Source organism: Scleropages formosus, chromosome 8, assembly GCF_900964775.1.
Source record: "Scleropages formosus chromosome 8, fSclFor1.1, whole genome shotgun sequence".
In the NCBI taxonomy this organism is placed as follows: domain Eukaryota; kingdom Metazoa; phylum Chordata; class Actinopteri; order Osteoglossiformes; family Osteoglossidae; genus Scleropages; species Scleropages formosus.
This window is the reverse complement of record NC_041813.1, coordinates 32,618,873-32,634,085: the sequence shown is the minus strand read 5'-3', so window position 1 is coordinate 32,634,085 and position 15,213 is coordinate 32,618,873. Positions and strand designations below refer to the sequence as shown.

Genomic DNA, 15,213 nt, shown 5'->3' with positions numbered 1-15,213 from the left:
CATGGTGGATGAGACCAGCACATCTGCACCTGGACCTCAGCTCATCAACTAATTTAGCATCTAGCTACTATAGTAATATTACAAGTAGCTGTTTAAGTTGGCTATAAAGTTATTTTCTATCTAGAATGCCCAGAGGCGGTGGGGGGGGCACCGGCACTTGGATCCCGAGAAGTTATTTTCTCCCTTGCCTTTCTCCCTTTCTTTTCCTATGTGGTCATTTGGTTTATTTATAGCTTAAAAACAGCTAGAGGCAGCTGGTAGCATAGTGGTGGACCCAAAGGTCACAGATCTGAGTGTCACCTCCAGCTGTAGTACCCTTGGTAATTTACCCTAAAATTGCTCCGGTAAAAGATTACCCAGCTGTATAAATCGGTAAATAATTGCAAACGGCCGAACACTGTAAGACGCTCTGGAGAAAAGTGTCAGCTAAATGAGCAAATGTAAAGACCTAATGTAGTTACAAAGCCGGGGACTCCATTCCGGAGTGTCCCGTCGTGTCCATACCTACTGCTGGCTGCACACACAATGTCCAACACACAGCGCAGGCCTTATCCTTTCGTTGTAATCACCCTCAGGAACCATTCGCTGTCGAAGAATTTCTTCCATACTCTCAGTGTCACGCAGCGGATCTAGCATGCTTCCAGGAACTGGTCCCATATATCACTGTGGCACAGTGCCGCACAAGTGCATTGTGGGATTAATGCGCGCAGTCACGCCAGTGCCCCGAGCGCACAAACTTCGGAAGGGGAGGTTTCTACTCTTGTCCCAGTCTCCAAACCAAAGTGCGGCCTACCATCTCCCATCTCCAGCTTCCAGCATAGCACCCATCAGCCCCTGCCCTCGTCTCGTCTCCCCCCCCCCCCCCCCCAGCCCGGTGCTTAGGGAGAACGCCATCTATGACCGCTTGAACGCGCAGGATGCCAGTGTAGATCAGAGATAAGCGTATGTCCGTAGCATTCTTTCGCCGAGGAAGAAAGAGACGCGCGCTTGAAACGACCAGTGAAACAACATGCAGCGTGACCTACCTGCACGAGTGTTGGAATCATGCCTTGTGAAGACACACACTCGCTGCAGACCTCTCTCTGTACCTCCACTGGAACGAATGAGAGCCGCTCTAGCCCGGTTCCTCATCCTGTCCTCCCGTAGCCCTCCTGTCACATTGGCCCAGGCGGCTCGCTCACTCTGGGTCCAAGCAGCCTGCGCGCTGCACCCTGGCAGTCGGCGTCCCCCCCGACACTGACGCACACAAACACGCAAGTACTGCAAAACAGCAGAGGTGGAGTCGAGGAGCAGCAGCAAGTATACGTTCTTTGGCAGTTCTCCTGCTCCTCCTGCTCCTCCTGCTCCTCCTGCTCCGCCGCTCCTTCCTTCAGCGACGCCTCACCGACCACCACCGTTCGCGGCCCAACCCTCGTATACGCATGCGGTCTGGAAACACGCACAAATCCAGGAAAGGCATACGCACATCAGGGCTCATCTGCCTTCGTCCGTTCCCTCGGAAGCTGCTTCTCCTTCCTCCTCTCCTCCTCTGCCTCACCACCCCCCTTCCTTCCTTCCTTCCTTCCTTCCTTCCTTCCTTCCTTCCTTCCTTCCTTCCTTCCGCCCTCCCTGTGCCCTGCACACCCAGGGAAAAAGAAAGCACCACTACCTGTAAATGAACCAAATGCTCCTGTTCCTGGGGCCTAGAGACGGCCAAGAGGAAGACAGGGAGAGAGAGAGAGAGAGAGAGAGAGAGAAAGGTCCTCCTCTCCACCCTCCACCCCCCCCCCCCCCCCCCCACTGCTCTTCCTCGTCTTCCAGCGAGAGAACAGCCAGGGAGAGAAGTGAGAGGGGAGGAGAGCGGAGAGCAAGAGTGAGACAGCACGCTACAGGAAGAGAGGCCCAAACCATCCCAGTCCCTTCATCCTTAAGACAGAGAGAGCAGCGGGGAGAGAGATGTTTTGCTGTGACTGCGACAGGGAGAGACGGGGGGGTGACAGAGTGGGGGAGAGAGAGAGGGAAGGAGGGAGCGTACGGAGGAGAGGGAGGGGATAAGAGAGGTGGTTTAAACCGCCGTGAGAAAGGCTAGTGTGAAAATGAGGTAATTCTGCCAGAGAGGAGATGGGGCAGAGAGAGAGGACCGAAGGAAAGCGTGTCCACTTTATCTAAGTGACGCATGCAACGCACGCGCACACACGCACACACCCGTGCCTCTGGGTTTCGGCTTCCATCAGCGCGTCTCCAATTTCTCATTCATAAAAAGCGGCGTGCGCCGCGCTCCTGGTGCCGCGTGGTGCCGCCTGGTGCCGCGTGGCTCCTCCGGGGCCCTGTACAAGGCCGGGGTCATGGGCTCACACTCCTCCGCGAGATGCGCGTCGCTAAATGAATACACGTACGTCCCGACGGAGGTCAGCTGCCCGGTCACCTGGGACACAGCCCGCTGTTACGGGTGCTTGCGGGTGTTTCCGCAGGGAACGACGCGGATCCATCGTTCCACCACCGTGCACTTTTATTGAAGAAGCAGCAGATCAGGGTACAGTCCCCACTCGTAGCCGCTTCTTCATCGCCACTGCCAGCTCACGTCATCATCCTTGCGCTTGATGTCCGGCCAGATACGCCGCATGCCGCTCTACTGAACTGCCCCGCACTGCGAGATGATTCGCTGCACTCCGCTCATGTCCATTCAGCTTTACTTCAGCTGCGTTCCACTCTACCCCGTTTACCAGCGCTCCATTTACCTCGACTCAACTCCTCTTAGCACCATTCCGTTCAGCTGTAGCCGTCTTCCCTCCACCTCCACTCCATTCAACTCTTCTCCCATCTCCATTGCACTTTACCCCGCTTACGTCCACTCAACTCCTCTTACCTCCACTCCACTCAACTCTTCTTCTCTTAGCTCAGCTCAGCTCCACTCCGTTTTACTACACGCCAGAGTAATCCACTCCTCTCCATTCTGTCCAACAGAAATATTTTTTCTCCTGACATTCAAACGCTTAATGACGTGAAAACAGTTATCATAATATTTCACCGACACGTTAGAATATTTCACGTAAAGGAAACCGAAAGCCTCTCTCCGCTGGACTCTCGTTCCCTTGCTCCAGCGCAAACACTCTGCTTTCTTGTACTGACCACCAGTTACGTTCATTTGTTTTTACCTTTTACCTTTTTCTTTACCTTCGGCCATATAACTTTCAGTCTCGAGCAAATTTCACACGTGTCTTTGGCTGAATATAGAAGACAGACAGTACGGACATACGAATATTCATGAAAATGCTCGTGCATTTATTGTTGTTAACGTTAATCTGACGACCGTCCAAGGTGATCTCAAGCGTTTAATTCCGTTTAGGAGAAGAGAGTAAAGAACCATTAAGGACCTATAAGAGGAGGCTGACTAACCGACGCAGAGGATCAAATAAGCTGATATGAGTGGCTCTGTATTTGATGCGGGGGGTGGATCTTAATTCTTCTCCTCGTAGGATTTCGGGACATCGGACTGAATTCTGAGCGGTGTTTTACGGCACAAGCGACAATGAACGATAGAAAACAAGACACGGAGCGAGATCAAGAGTATCTGAGTCCAAAGGAAGTGCTGACCCTACACAGCCTGCACGGTTCCCACTTCCCCTTGTTCCAACTTCGGCCTCAATCGGACCCCCAGGGCCCGTCCACGTTCGCCCCTCGTCTCTCACATGTATTCCAGGAGGTGTCCCGCCCTCCCGATACTCCTCGCTGTGTCCTGTCTTCGCACGCACGCACACACACAGAGGCCTCCCACCCCCCTCCCCTTCGCTCTCTCTCGCAGCGTCTGTAAACAAAGCTGAACGCATGAATGGAGGAGCAGGAGCAGGAGCAGGGCGAGAGGGGGACAGGGCCACAGGAAGAGAGAAATGCATTGAGACAGACGGGAAGCAGGAGAGCGAGCGATGAGGAGGGAGTAGGAAGAAAGCGGCACTCACATCATCTCTGGCAGCTCCTGTTCCTCTGTGCCTCCTCGTTTTCCTCTGCCTGCCTTCTTTCTCTTCCTCGCTCTCTTTCTGTTGCGTTGCTGCCTTCAGTGACTATTGCTGTTCCTGCCACCACTCTCTCTCTCTCTCTCTCTCTCTCTCTCTCTTTTTCTCTCTGCATGCCATGCTATACTGTTGTGAACATAGTGCAAGTGTGTGACCGTGCGAGAGGAAGAGAGCAGAGGGCGGGAGAGGTGGTAGAGTGCTGGAGAAACAGAGACGCGGGTGTTCGGTTCTAGCTATGACGGGGAGAAGGGAGGAGGAGAGAGAGCGAGACGGTGACAGAACGAGAGAGAGCTTCTACGTCGGACGCTTGACCAGAGAGACAGACGCCCTGCATTGCATCCCACGTTTGTCTCCAGTGCCGTGATGAGAAAATGCTGCCGCTGACCACAGGAATGCCCTCCGGTCACACGTCACACACGCCGCTGCGTGGGGCACAAGCTCTTTTGGCCCCGGTTTCCTACACCTGAGTACCGCTGCTCCTGCTCCCTCGTTCTCTTCCTTCGCCTGCTTGCTCGGATCACGTGTGCGTCACACGTAGAGCCGAAAAACACCTCCTCAACATGGCCTGTGACCACAGCGGCACCATGTCAAATGTCAGAGATCTGGAGGTCTGGCGAGTTGCTCTTATGTGCTGTTTGTGGCTGTGAGGAATGAGAAAAGAAAGGAGCGGGCAAGGGAAGGTGCGACTGTAGGGAGAGAGGGCAACTCTCTGGCACCAGGCGGACCGGTGTCACACGGAGAGCAGCACTCGCAGCTGCGCCGAGTTCTACGGCTACACAGGCACCGGGAGGCCAGGAAGAGAAGCGAGCGCGAGAGTCGCTCAGGGAGAGGGCTGAGAGCTGACGGCCGGCTCTTAGAGCCCCGTCTAGATGCGCATCCCTCTGACGCGAATAGCGTGCACTGCCGGGGCAACCCGCTGCCTCCTGCTCTCCCTGCAGCGATGGAGAGACGCACTGTGCGCACTGGGAACGCCCAGCTGTGGACTGTGACTCCGCATGTCACGGAACAGCTGTCAGCCACTGTTTGTGAGGAGCCCCACTGTGGAGCCCACACTCTCTGGATCTTCTCCTCTCGCTTTCTCTCCCTCTCCAGAGTGCCCTTCACTGCCTGACCTCCACTCTGATGATACAGATGGAGACACTGCGGGGGAGAGAGTGATAGGGGGAAAATTAAAAACAAGGGGGAGACTGAAAACAGGGAGAGGGAGTGGGAGAGCGAGGGGGGAGAAGATGGAGGAGGTCAGCACGAACCAAGATCAACAGAGAAAGGTGTACAGGGATGAGGAGAGGGGCAGCTGCACCGGAGCCAGGGTGCCCCACAGTCCTCCAAGTGTCCAAACGGGGGTGTGCGGCGCAAGGAGGGGCCCCGGGAGGTACGTGCCGCCCAACTCCGGCCCACGACTGCTCCACTTGCCGCGCTCGAACGTCGTGAGAGCACAAGGCACACGCTGCTCCGTGGCCGATCACGCATCGCATGCATCTGCGCTGCGTGCGGCGTCAGCCCGGGTTAGGCTGAGCACCTTTGGGCAGAGTGCAGAGCAGCGTGCCGTGCAGACCCAGAGAGCAGAGCAGAGCAGAGCAGAGCAGAGTAGAGCAGAGCAGAGTAGAGCAGAGCCTCGCTGGAACACAGGAAATTATTGAAAGGACCTCAAAAAAGCAGTGTGCAGCTCCAAAAGTGTGCAACACAGGCACTCTCACGCTTCGCTCATTGCTATGGGTCTGTCACCGCACACGTTCCTGCCAATACGATGCCGTAAACGTGCGGTACTTCCACTGTTGTTTATACTGCTGTCATTCACCTGGATGCTGCTCTCACTACGATCTGTCCCCCTAGTGGGATGCGGACTTCTAACCACAGCTGCTGAGAAAATGCCATCTCTTCCAGAACACTGGCCAGGTGAGCAGCACCAGCCCCTGCCCGCTCAGAAGCCCGTCCGACACCTGCACGCATCGCGCAGCCTAGCCTGCGGCATCCCTTTGACAGCCTCCAGGATGAAGAGGGACCCCACTGTAGCAATGTCCCCAGGACGCAGGACGCAGGACACAGGAAACTGCGGCGTGTCCACCGTGTGGCCTGCGTACCTTGGGGAGAGCGTGCCTGAGTAAAACAGGACCAAGCCTTACCTGGGCGCTTCAAAGCTGTCGTATGATCCGACCGTGTAGTGGCGGAAAAGGCGCTTGGCTTTATCGCTGCGGCTCTCTGTAAGACACACACAAAGAGGCGGTAGCATCTCGAGCACCGCGTGCGGCTACGGACACGGTTCACTCCTCGGTGGCGCTTGCTCTCGTTACTGCGTCTGCGCGAAGCTCTGAGTCACGCCGCCGTCCTGAGCCTCCGCACCTGTCCGAAGCGCACCCTCTACGCTAAGGCAGGAGGACGGCGGCGGTCAGGGGTACACCACGCTGTTCGTAGGTGAGGAAGCTCTCTCTCCGAGAGGTGAAGGTGTGAAGGTGTGAAGGTGCGTGTCTGCTGGCGACGGAAGGGGGCGCTAGCGCCTCTGTCTCACCTGAGCGGCTGACCTGCCGCGCTGTTACCTCCTCCAGACAGTCAGAGGGGAACCAACCGGTGCGACCCTTTACTGTGCCTTCCCAGAATCCTCCCTCACCCACGCTGAGCACTGGCAGAAGGAGAAACGGGCCCCGTCAGTTCAGAGCAGCCGAGCAACGTGCGCACACGATCAGTTACACGCACACGCTGGCTCCACGTGTCACGAATCGGTACGTTGCACATTTTGCAGAGACGCATTCTCGGAGGACCGAACGGCACGATATGTTGACCTTTCACGCCGACAGGTGGCGGTACAGAGTGCACGGCCACAGCAGCAGCGTGGTGCCACCTTAATCCTGTGTACTCTTCGCAGCCTGTGTTTGGTCTTCCTCGCTCACTCGCTCGCTCGCTCACTCACAGCACAAAGAAGAACATTTCACACGTTTATCAGACTAATCTGTGAGCAACTGGCACGGAACTGGCACTGCATTTTTACGGAATCGTTTTAATCCATCAGCAAGGTTAATGGAGATATTAAAGAGTCTAACCGAGTACAATGGGCCCGCGGTGGAGAAACAAGTGGGAACTGATCAAAACTGATTTTTTTGTTCTTATGAGTCCCACCACCACGTCACCATCAGCGAAAGATAATAATACAGAGATCCCGATCTCAGACATAGCTATAATAAATAAAGACGCTATAAGACTTTCATTTCAACATTCGTATTAAGTCGGGTAAAACGGCTGGAAATAAAAATGCATTTTGTCCACAGGGGCTAATTCAGTGCTCATCGTTGTCCATAAATGTGCTACGTTTCTCACATTACTGAGCGCCAAATTCAGGAATACCATAAAAACTGCAAGAAGTGTGCGGAATTAAGGTGCTCCCGTACTCCTTTCGGGGGGCGCGGCGGCAGGGCGGGTTTGCCCGGGTCCCGCTCTGTGCCGGGTCCGGGGTTCGAGTCCTGCTTGGGGTACCTTGCGGTGGACTGGCATCCCGTCCTGGGTGTGTCCCCTCCCCCTCCAGCCTTGCGCCTTGTGTTGCCGGGTAAGGCTCCGGTTCGCCGCGACCCTGCTCGGGACAAGCGGTTGTAGACATTGTGTGTGTGTGTGTGTGTGTGTGTGTGTGTGTGTGTGTGTGTGTGTGTGTGTGTGTACTCACTCCTTTTGGGGTTTCTCTCCTTCACGCGTGTTTTACTGCTACATAATGGCAGCAGGCAGTAACGCAGGACATTCCCTTTCAGCAGACAGACAGAAGTCTTTAGAAAAACACAGCAGTGGAGGGACGATACTTGAAAACAAATTGACAAACTGCGGGACGTCTGTATTATTGGCATTATATTGATGGTGACTTAGTAATAAAAGTAAATTTAGAGTTACAGATAGACTTCTAGTCCTAGCTGTGTGCATACGGTGAGGAGCAGGTGTGCCTGCATCGCTTCCTCTGTAATCCTGCCGCCGTCTCCCTCGTTTCAGCACCACACTGGCGGACAGCGCTCAGAAACTTGAGCACAGGACTGGGACAGACGACACAATTCCAGTGTTTAGGACTGGGATTATTATACTGCGGTTGCTCAGATGCTTGGGGAACTTTCCATCTGCAGGCGGGATCTTGAGCCCCCTGCTTGGGACACCACTGTGCAGGAGAGAGGTGGCAATGGGGTAGAGGTTAGTCCTTGGAATAGTATAGGAGAAAGAGTAAAGGTCTGTGGATGGATTTCGATTTGCCTCCTGAAATTTTGCTTTTGCAAATTCCAGTTTGTACAGGTTGTTTTCATGCTGCTATTTGCTCTCATTTGTTGGTTCACTGACACTTGCATGTACATGTACTCATTTATCAGAGGCTTTTCTCCAAAGCGACTAACATCTCGAAGAAAGAGACACTTGGATGCAGACGCGCGATTCTTAAGCGCAGTTAGTTTCTTGCCAACATACGGACCAACGCTCATCACACGAGTAGCCGCATAAAATTTTCTCAGAATGTCGACGATTCTTGATTACCTTCTGAGTATTCTTTTGTTTTTGAAACATATATGAACATTTCCGTTACATTACAGGGGTGGCTGCGTAAAGGTTTATCCTGGCATCATCTTCAAGTTATAGCGCATGAACATTTACACCTTACATGAACTTAAGAGATCGTGGGAAGAGGTGAGTTTCAGGTTCAGATGTTTTAAACGTGAACAGAGAATCAGCAGTTCTGAGCGAGAGGGGGAGGTCGGTCCACTGCAACGGAGCCAGAAGCGAGAATACACATACGGTGAGTATTCTTGCAGGAGCAGCTCACAGGCAGCGGCATGCTCTGGGGTTCTGCCGGAGAAACCTTCCTTTCCTGTCCGTCTCCACAACCTATCAGCTGCTTTTGTGCCACGTGCGTTGCTCCGCACCGCTTTCCCGTGCCTCACCTTTAACTTTGTCCCCTTTGCTTAGGCTGAGCTCCCGATCGCCCTGCGCGGAGTAAGACCTCGTTGCCACGAAGATTCGTCCGGGCACCGCGCTGTAGAGACGCCGGCGCTGGCTGCCAGATGTCACAGCACTTCCCGCTGAGCCCGCTCTGTCGAGAGAAAGAGGTGCGTGCCACTCTCCCGGGCTGTGCCCGGGCGATGCCTCGCGCCCCGGGAGGTCCCACTCACCCGGGCCTGCTGCGAATGGAGCGACTTCGCTCCTCCTTCTCGCCCGTTCTGCCGCGGGACGGAGAGCGGGTGCGCACTCCACGGGGGCTGCTGGAGCTTCGCAGGGTGCCTGAGTGCTTGTAGCCCTGAGAAGAACGGTGAGGAAACAGAGGCACGCGTCACATTTAAGTCATGGGTGTGCATTTCTTGCGTTTCTTTTCAAATATTTTAAGTCGCGTTCGAAGATATAACAAGCCTGGCTAGCGCGTAACTGTTCTGCCGATGCTGCGAGCTGTCATCCTGTAAGAGTATTTTTCCTTTGCACCTCCGAAAAGCACGCAGTAAGTGACATTTGTAGCGGAAGTCAAAAGCGAACTGGAGCGTGGACCGTCGCAACCCTGAGGAGCCCGAATACAGACACACCTCGAGGCACACGGGGGCCCGGACACACACGAGACACACGCGGTCCAGCCGCCTCGCTCACCTGCACGGACACAATGTTGCTTCCTGCGGCATTTGGCAGAGCCATCCAGTCCGGCAGGTTCATGCTGCTGTCGCTGTTGGCGCGGAGGAAAGGGTGTGGCTGCGGCAGCGTGAGGGTGCGCCCACTTTCCCGCCTCTGGGGGGCGTATTTGGGAGACTCGAGGAAGGGCACTAAGGTCAAGAGAAGACGAAGGAGAAAGGCACGTAAATGTGCAAGAAACTAGGGAGACACAGTTTACATACAGAGACTTGAACTGCGCAGAACGTGTCATTCACACATGGACACGGTGCGCAGCGTGGACACGAACAGCAGGTCGGTATGAAGAGAGAGGAAAAACACAAGAGGCACAGGGCTAACCCGAGCTACTAGAGCGGAGCAGAAAGGCGGCGGCGGAAAGAGCAGAGAAGGACAACGAAGACACGCTGTCCTGTTTTAGCGATGGCTGAAATGTCCAGCGCTGTTTGCGCGAGTCCCGCACACGTGCACCTTATGTCGTCTGCGTCGCTAACTCTGTGTTCTTTCTGTATAGCACCAGGGTCCTGGAGGAACGTACTTCCCTTTCACTCTACCAGCTGTATGTGCTTCAAATGGCAATAAAGCCTCTCCTGACTCTCGAGACACACGCCGCGCCCAGACTTCTCGCACAGACACACCGCAGGCACCAGACTTACCGACATCTGTGTCACGGTGATTTTTAACGATCTCTCCCAGTTCAAAGTGGCCAGACATTACGGCGACCTGCGAACACATGTGCAGGTGAAGGGAGTGTGCGGCGTGGGCCCGACACGAGGCCCTGGGATGAACGACGACAGAAACATGCAGGATAAGAAGCCCCGAAAGGACCGGAGCTCATAACCCCCCCAATTTAACGTGTCCTCTTTTTCCCTGAGGTTCTCCAAAGTGAGAAGGTGAATGAATGCAGCTTCCTGGCTCTGTTACGGCTCCGTTCTTCACGTTAAGCTCACACATGGCTTACCTGGAAGGCAGTCTGACCACTGTTGTTTTTCGTGTCCTTCTTGGCCCCTCGATACAGAAGAATGCGAGCGCAGCTCTCCTGACCGGTCAGTGAGGAAGGCGTTAGAAGAGCAGCAAGAATGCGTTATGTCACACAGAAGCATTATTCATTCCAAAGGAAAGTGCACAAACTGCAATCACATGCTGCCCCTTTGGTGTAGCTCCAAGCCTGCCGTGGTCCTCAGTGTGCAGGACTATGATTTTGTAGTAATAATTGCCATCGCATGCAGCGACGTGGTGAAGAGAAGGGTCACCGACAGCAAGTCAAGTTTGGAAACGCTACGAGAAAGAAACGGAGCTCTAATACGACTGCAAGCCATGCTCTGTATTACACGAAGCCCTTGAGTCAATACTCTTACCCAGACCTGCTTTCGTAACTGTGTCTGTTTTAGCGTGAAAAGGGCAACGGGGGCTGAGGTGTGACGGCGCCGAGACAGAACATCGCAGCTGCTTTTCCACGATGCCGCTCGCCAGCGTGAGTCCCGAGCACCAGAATGTCAAGTCATTTACCACGGTTTCTCCTTGAGTGTAACAAATGTCCCATCGTTTCCGACGAGCTCTGGGAAAACGAGCCACGTGCGCCAACCGAGGCCCTCAACGGGAACCGAAACTAAGGCACGCATCCAGACTGGAGCGTTGCACGAGCGAGCAACGCCTGTGCGATAATGCAGTAAGTTAGGGCTCTCTCCTTAGCGGCTCGGCAGGAAAGGGAACCGCTCTCGAGTCATCCTGCACTCCTTAATCTAGCCGTCAAAGTGTCAGAGAAAGGCGAACGCAGAATGCGCAACGCAGCCGACGTTAACGTCTCTTTGGCAGCCTCTACAAAGCAAAACAAGACACAACTTAGCGTCGGAGCCTTTGTGGAAGTGAGAGAGAGAGAAGAACATCTCCACCTGGACGTCTACAAAAGTGTCCTTCGTGTGGGCAGCAGCAGCAGCAGCAGCAACAACAACCGAAAGACAGTGATCGATTTTCTTTCGGCACATTCGTACGTGACTTTCCTTAACCCGCCCATTTCAGCGCACGTACCTCTATGTTCGAGTGTGCGTGTGAGCGTCGAACGCTGTCGCGCAGTCTTTGTTACCTTGTTGTATAAAGCACAGATGTGGAGGGCAGTGTTTCCTGAGGCATTCTGGGAAGAAGAGTCCGCACCATAAAAGAGAAGGTGCTCCAGGTGCTGAGCATGGCCGTTCTGGCAGGCCTGGGAGGGAGCGAGGGCGTGAGGGTGCGGGTGGAGGTACACAGGACAACACAACACACTCCAGCTGACACTACAGACAGACAGAGCGTAATGTTGCGTCGCGTCGCGTATAACCGACAAAGACACGCAAGAGCGCAGCACAGAAACACGGCGTCAAAGCACAGCGGGACAGCACACACAACACACACACACACACACACACACACACACACACACACACACAACACAGAGCCGCCCTGACCACGACAGCCTCGTGAAGAGGGAAAGAGGAGCACAAGGAGAAGGTGGAGGTTAGGTGATAAGGTGAAGAGCAGGTGAGAGAGTCCACACATTTCTTTGTTTGCTTTGACTGAACTGACCTTACTGCTCTTCACTGCAACAAATGTGCTTGTGCCTCTCGGCATCAGACTCATCAGAACACACATCACATCAGCTCCATGGAGATGGGAGGAGAAGGTGGAGGATGTGGCAAAAACGTGGGGAGGCAAAATGAGCAGGTGACGCTGAGGAGAAGGTGAGAGCAGAGCTGCAATGAGGAACAAGAGGATGGAGGAATGAGTACCTCGTGGATGTCCGACACTGCACTCCTCTTCGTTCCCGACAGCGCGACACGGGAAGCAAAGGGGGGACAGGGAGGATGGAGAGACGTGTGAGCACATGCCGATGGAGGTCTGGAATGCGCACAGGAAAGGAGAGTTGCAGCATGGGATGGACGCAGAGAAAGGCTGACCTAAAGGGCCGCACGCTGCATCGCGCACATTGTACGCACGCACGCACGCACACAGAGACACACACTCACACTCGGACATATGCTGATGCAAACAGACTCTGGGTGCTCTGCTGGACCACAGGGGTTACCTGGTGAGTTTCATCCCAGCCATTCTCGTCCCTCACACCCAGCTTAGCCCTGTGGTACAGTAGGGTCTCGCAACACGACGTGTCGCCCCCTGTCAGCACAGTGTGGTACAGCGGGGTCAGCCCCCTGCGATCTTTGTAGTCTGGAGAGGCTCCCATTGACAGGAGGGCCTGGGGAGAGGAAAGCGGCACTGTGTGGGCCTCTGAAGCTACTCTGTCCCAAGTGACCCTTGAAAAGGTGCCATTTACTTTATGCACGGAGAAATGCACATGAAGATGGGAGAACAGGAGTCAACAGCTGGACAGTTACCAGCAGCGCTGTGTGGTTGTGGGATCGCACAGCTTTGTGGAGGGGAGTGAGGCCATCCTTGGCCCGGAAGTCAATGTGGGCACCTCCCAGAATCAGGACCCTAATGCCCTCCCCGCCGCTGCTCTCAGACTGAACTGCCAGCGTTAGGGGAGTCTCTGGCCAGAGAGAGTGTGAGAGAGGCTGCATTACAACACAAGCAGAAGACCTGCAGTATGTGAACATGCATCAAGAGTCCTGCACTGACCCGCAGTGGTAACACGTGACAGTGCAGCGTCACTAGAGAGCTCTGCTCAGGTACTGCGGTACACGAGGTACACGAGGGAGCACACCTTACGCAAATACATGTGCTCGAGTTCTCATTCCAAGGCCACTGAGCTTTTCAGCTTCAAAATTTTGTGTAAGATTCACCTCCATTCTCGGGGTCTTGGAAGTTCGGATCGAGTCCCTTGTCCAGCAGCTTAGCCATCTTCTCCACTGAGCCACTTTGGGTGTAGTCCTGAAATTTCTTCAGACTGGCCTGTGAAGGGTGGGGGCGGTAGTGGAGGTTAATGACAAGCACTGACGCTACACTGAGGTTGAAAGGTGCGACACACTGTGCGATGCATGTGTGATGGGGAGTTAATAATCAGAGTGTACGATGCAGACTGCACGATACACTCCTTCACCTTAGTGTGCAGTTTAGCCAGCTGTTTCTCATCCAGATTGGTCTGTTTGTACACTCTGGTCTTGTAACGAAACTGAAAGAGAGACAGACAGCAAGACCCAGTCGTCATTAAAAAACCGATTCTTTTTCCTCATCTCTACTCTCATTCATCTCACTCCCTCACCCCATTACAAAGTGCTGCCAAAAGTTATGCTGTAGCAGTAGTTCTCAACCCAGAGCACGTGACCCCTGGGGGTACCTCAAGGCTTAAAAAGGAGTACCTCAGGGCTTTCCTCCAATATGGTACATTTTCCATTTGTTCATTTTCAGTGAAATATTACATTTTCAGGGGGCGCGGTGGCGCAGTGGGTTGGACCGGGTCCTGCTCTCTGGTGGGTCTGGGGTTCGAGTCCCCCTTGGGGTGCCTTGCGGCGGACTGGCGTCCCGTCCTGGGTGCGTCTCCTCCCCCTCTGGCCTTACGCCCTGTGTTGCCGGGTAGGCTCCGGCTCCCCGCGACCCCGTATGGGACATGCGGTTCGAAAAATGTGTGTGTGTGTATTACATTTTCAATTATTCATTCAACAGACACTTTTCTCCAATGGGATATATAAATAAGCAAACATGAAAGTACAGTCAGTTTTTCCTCATGTCACTGTTTAAAACAGCATACAGTACATGGGTAGCTGCCTATAGAACTGGCGCGGAACACAAAATGCTAAAACAGATCACATTAACAATATCATCGCATGAAGAGGAGACTATGGAACCGATATGGAAGCATATGGAAATACAAAGGTATTTGTATAAATGAAGAATAGATGACATGTAAATTTATGGAGTACACAGAAGATCAGGACAGAAGTGGGTCTGAAAGGTGCATTTTGGGGACCCTTCTTGATCATCGAGAGGGATTCAGCAGTGCTGAGGGACACAGGGAGCTCAGTCCATTGCATGGAGGCAGAACCGAGTATCTTCTGACTTTTGATTTTGGATCTGTAGCGAGTGGGACCACCGAGCACCCAGAGGTGGAAGAACATAGTAGGCTAGCAGGAGCATAGCGATGCGTACTGTTCTGCGTTGCACCCTGGTCTCCGGAGAAATGACATTTTGTTCCACTGTGCACAAGTTACAGTATATAGAGGAACGACAATAAAAACCACTTGAACTTGATCGGGTGCTGTAGCTATCGGGGTTCAGATCCATTAATGGTCTGGTGGGTCGTGACCAGTGTCTTGAAACTGATGCGGGCAGAAACAGGAAGCCAATGGAGAGGGATGAGGAGGTGAGAGACAGAGCAACGCTTTGGCAGGTCAAACGCAACTTGTACCGCGGTATTCTGCACCAGCCGGAGAGGCCTGGAGATGGCGGACACTGGAAGGCCAGACAGGAGAAAGTGGCAGTCGCACAGGCGGGATAATCGCCGCGATGTGGAACAGGAGCTGTGTAATTTGTTGTGAGAAAAGGGCGGATCCTGTCGATTTTACGCAGGATGTATCTGCGGGTTCAGGCTATGGGTTAGACGTGTCGGGAGAACCAGAGACGCGAGTCGATCGTTATTCCTGGGCTCTCGGTCAACAAAGCAGGCGAAATGAGCAAGGGTTCCGCTTTGATTGAGAGT

General features: G+C 54.0%; 1 protein-coding gene across 2 annotated transcripts in view; it reads right to left on the bottom strand.

The window, feature by feature from the left end:
* The window catches only part of shank1 (SH3 and multiple ankyrin repeat domains 1), a 39,174-nt gene that overhangs the window by 9,056 nt on the left and 14,905 nt on the right, over positions 1 to 15,213 (bottom strand). Inside the window, exons 5-17 of one of the 2 annotated variants that reach the window (XM_029254201.1) lie at positions 13,618 to 13,689; positions 13,361 to 13,469; positions 12,953 to 13,107; positions 12,646 to 12,813; positions 12,147 to 12,458; positions 11,671 to 11,787; positions 10,549 to 10,626; positions 10,244 to 10,310; positions 9,573 to 9,742; positions 9,110 to 9,234; positions 8,882 to 9,030; positions 6,496 to 6,606; positions 6,113 to 6,188 (exon numbers count right to left, since the gene is read on the bottom strand). In XM_029254201.1, the coding sequence (XP_029110034.1) occupies positions 6,113 to 6,188; positions 6,496 to 6,606; positions 8,882 to 9,030; positions 9,110 to 9,234; positions 9,573 to 9,742; positions 10,244 to 10,310; positions 10,549 to 10,626; positions 11,671 to 11,787; positions 12,147 to 12,458; positions 12,646 to 12,813; positions 12,953 to 13,107; positions 13,361 to 13,469; positions 13,618 to 13,689 (1,709 nt within the window). The remainder of the gene's footprint in view (positions 1 to 6,112; positions 6,189 to 6,495; positions 6,607 to 8,881; positions 9,031 to 9,109; positions 9,235 to 9,572; positions 9,743 to 10,243; positions 10,311 to 10,548; positions 10,627 to 11,670; positions 11,788 to 12,146; positions 12,459 to 12,645; positions 12,814 to 12,952; positions 13,108 to 13,360; positions 13,470 to 13,617; positions 13,690 to 15,213) is intronic. The other variant, XM_029254202.1, reaches the window with a different exon arrangement.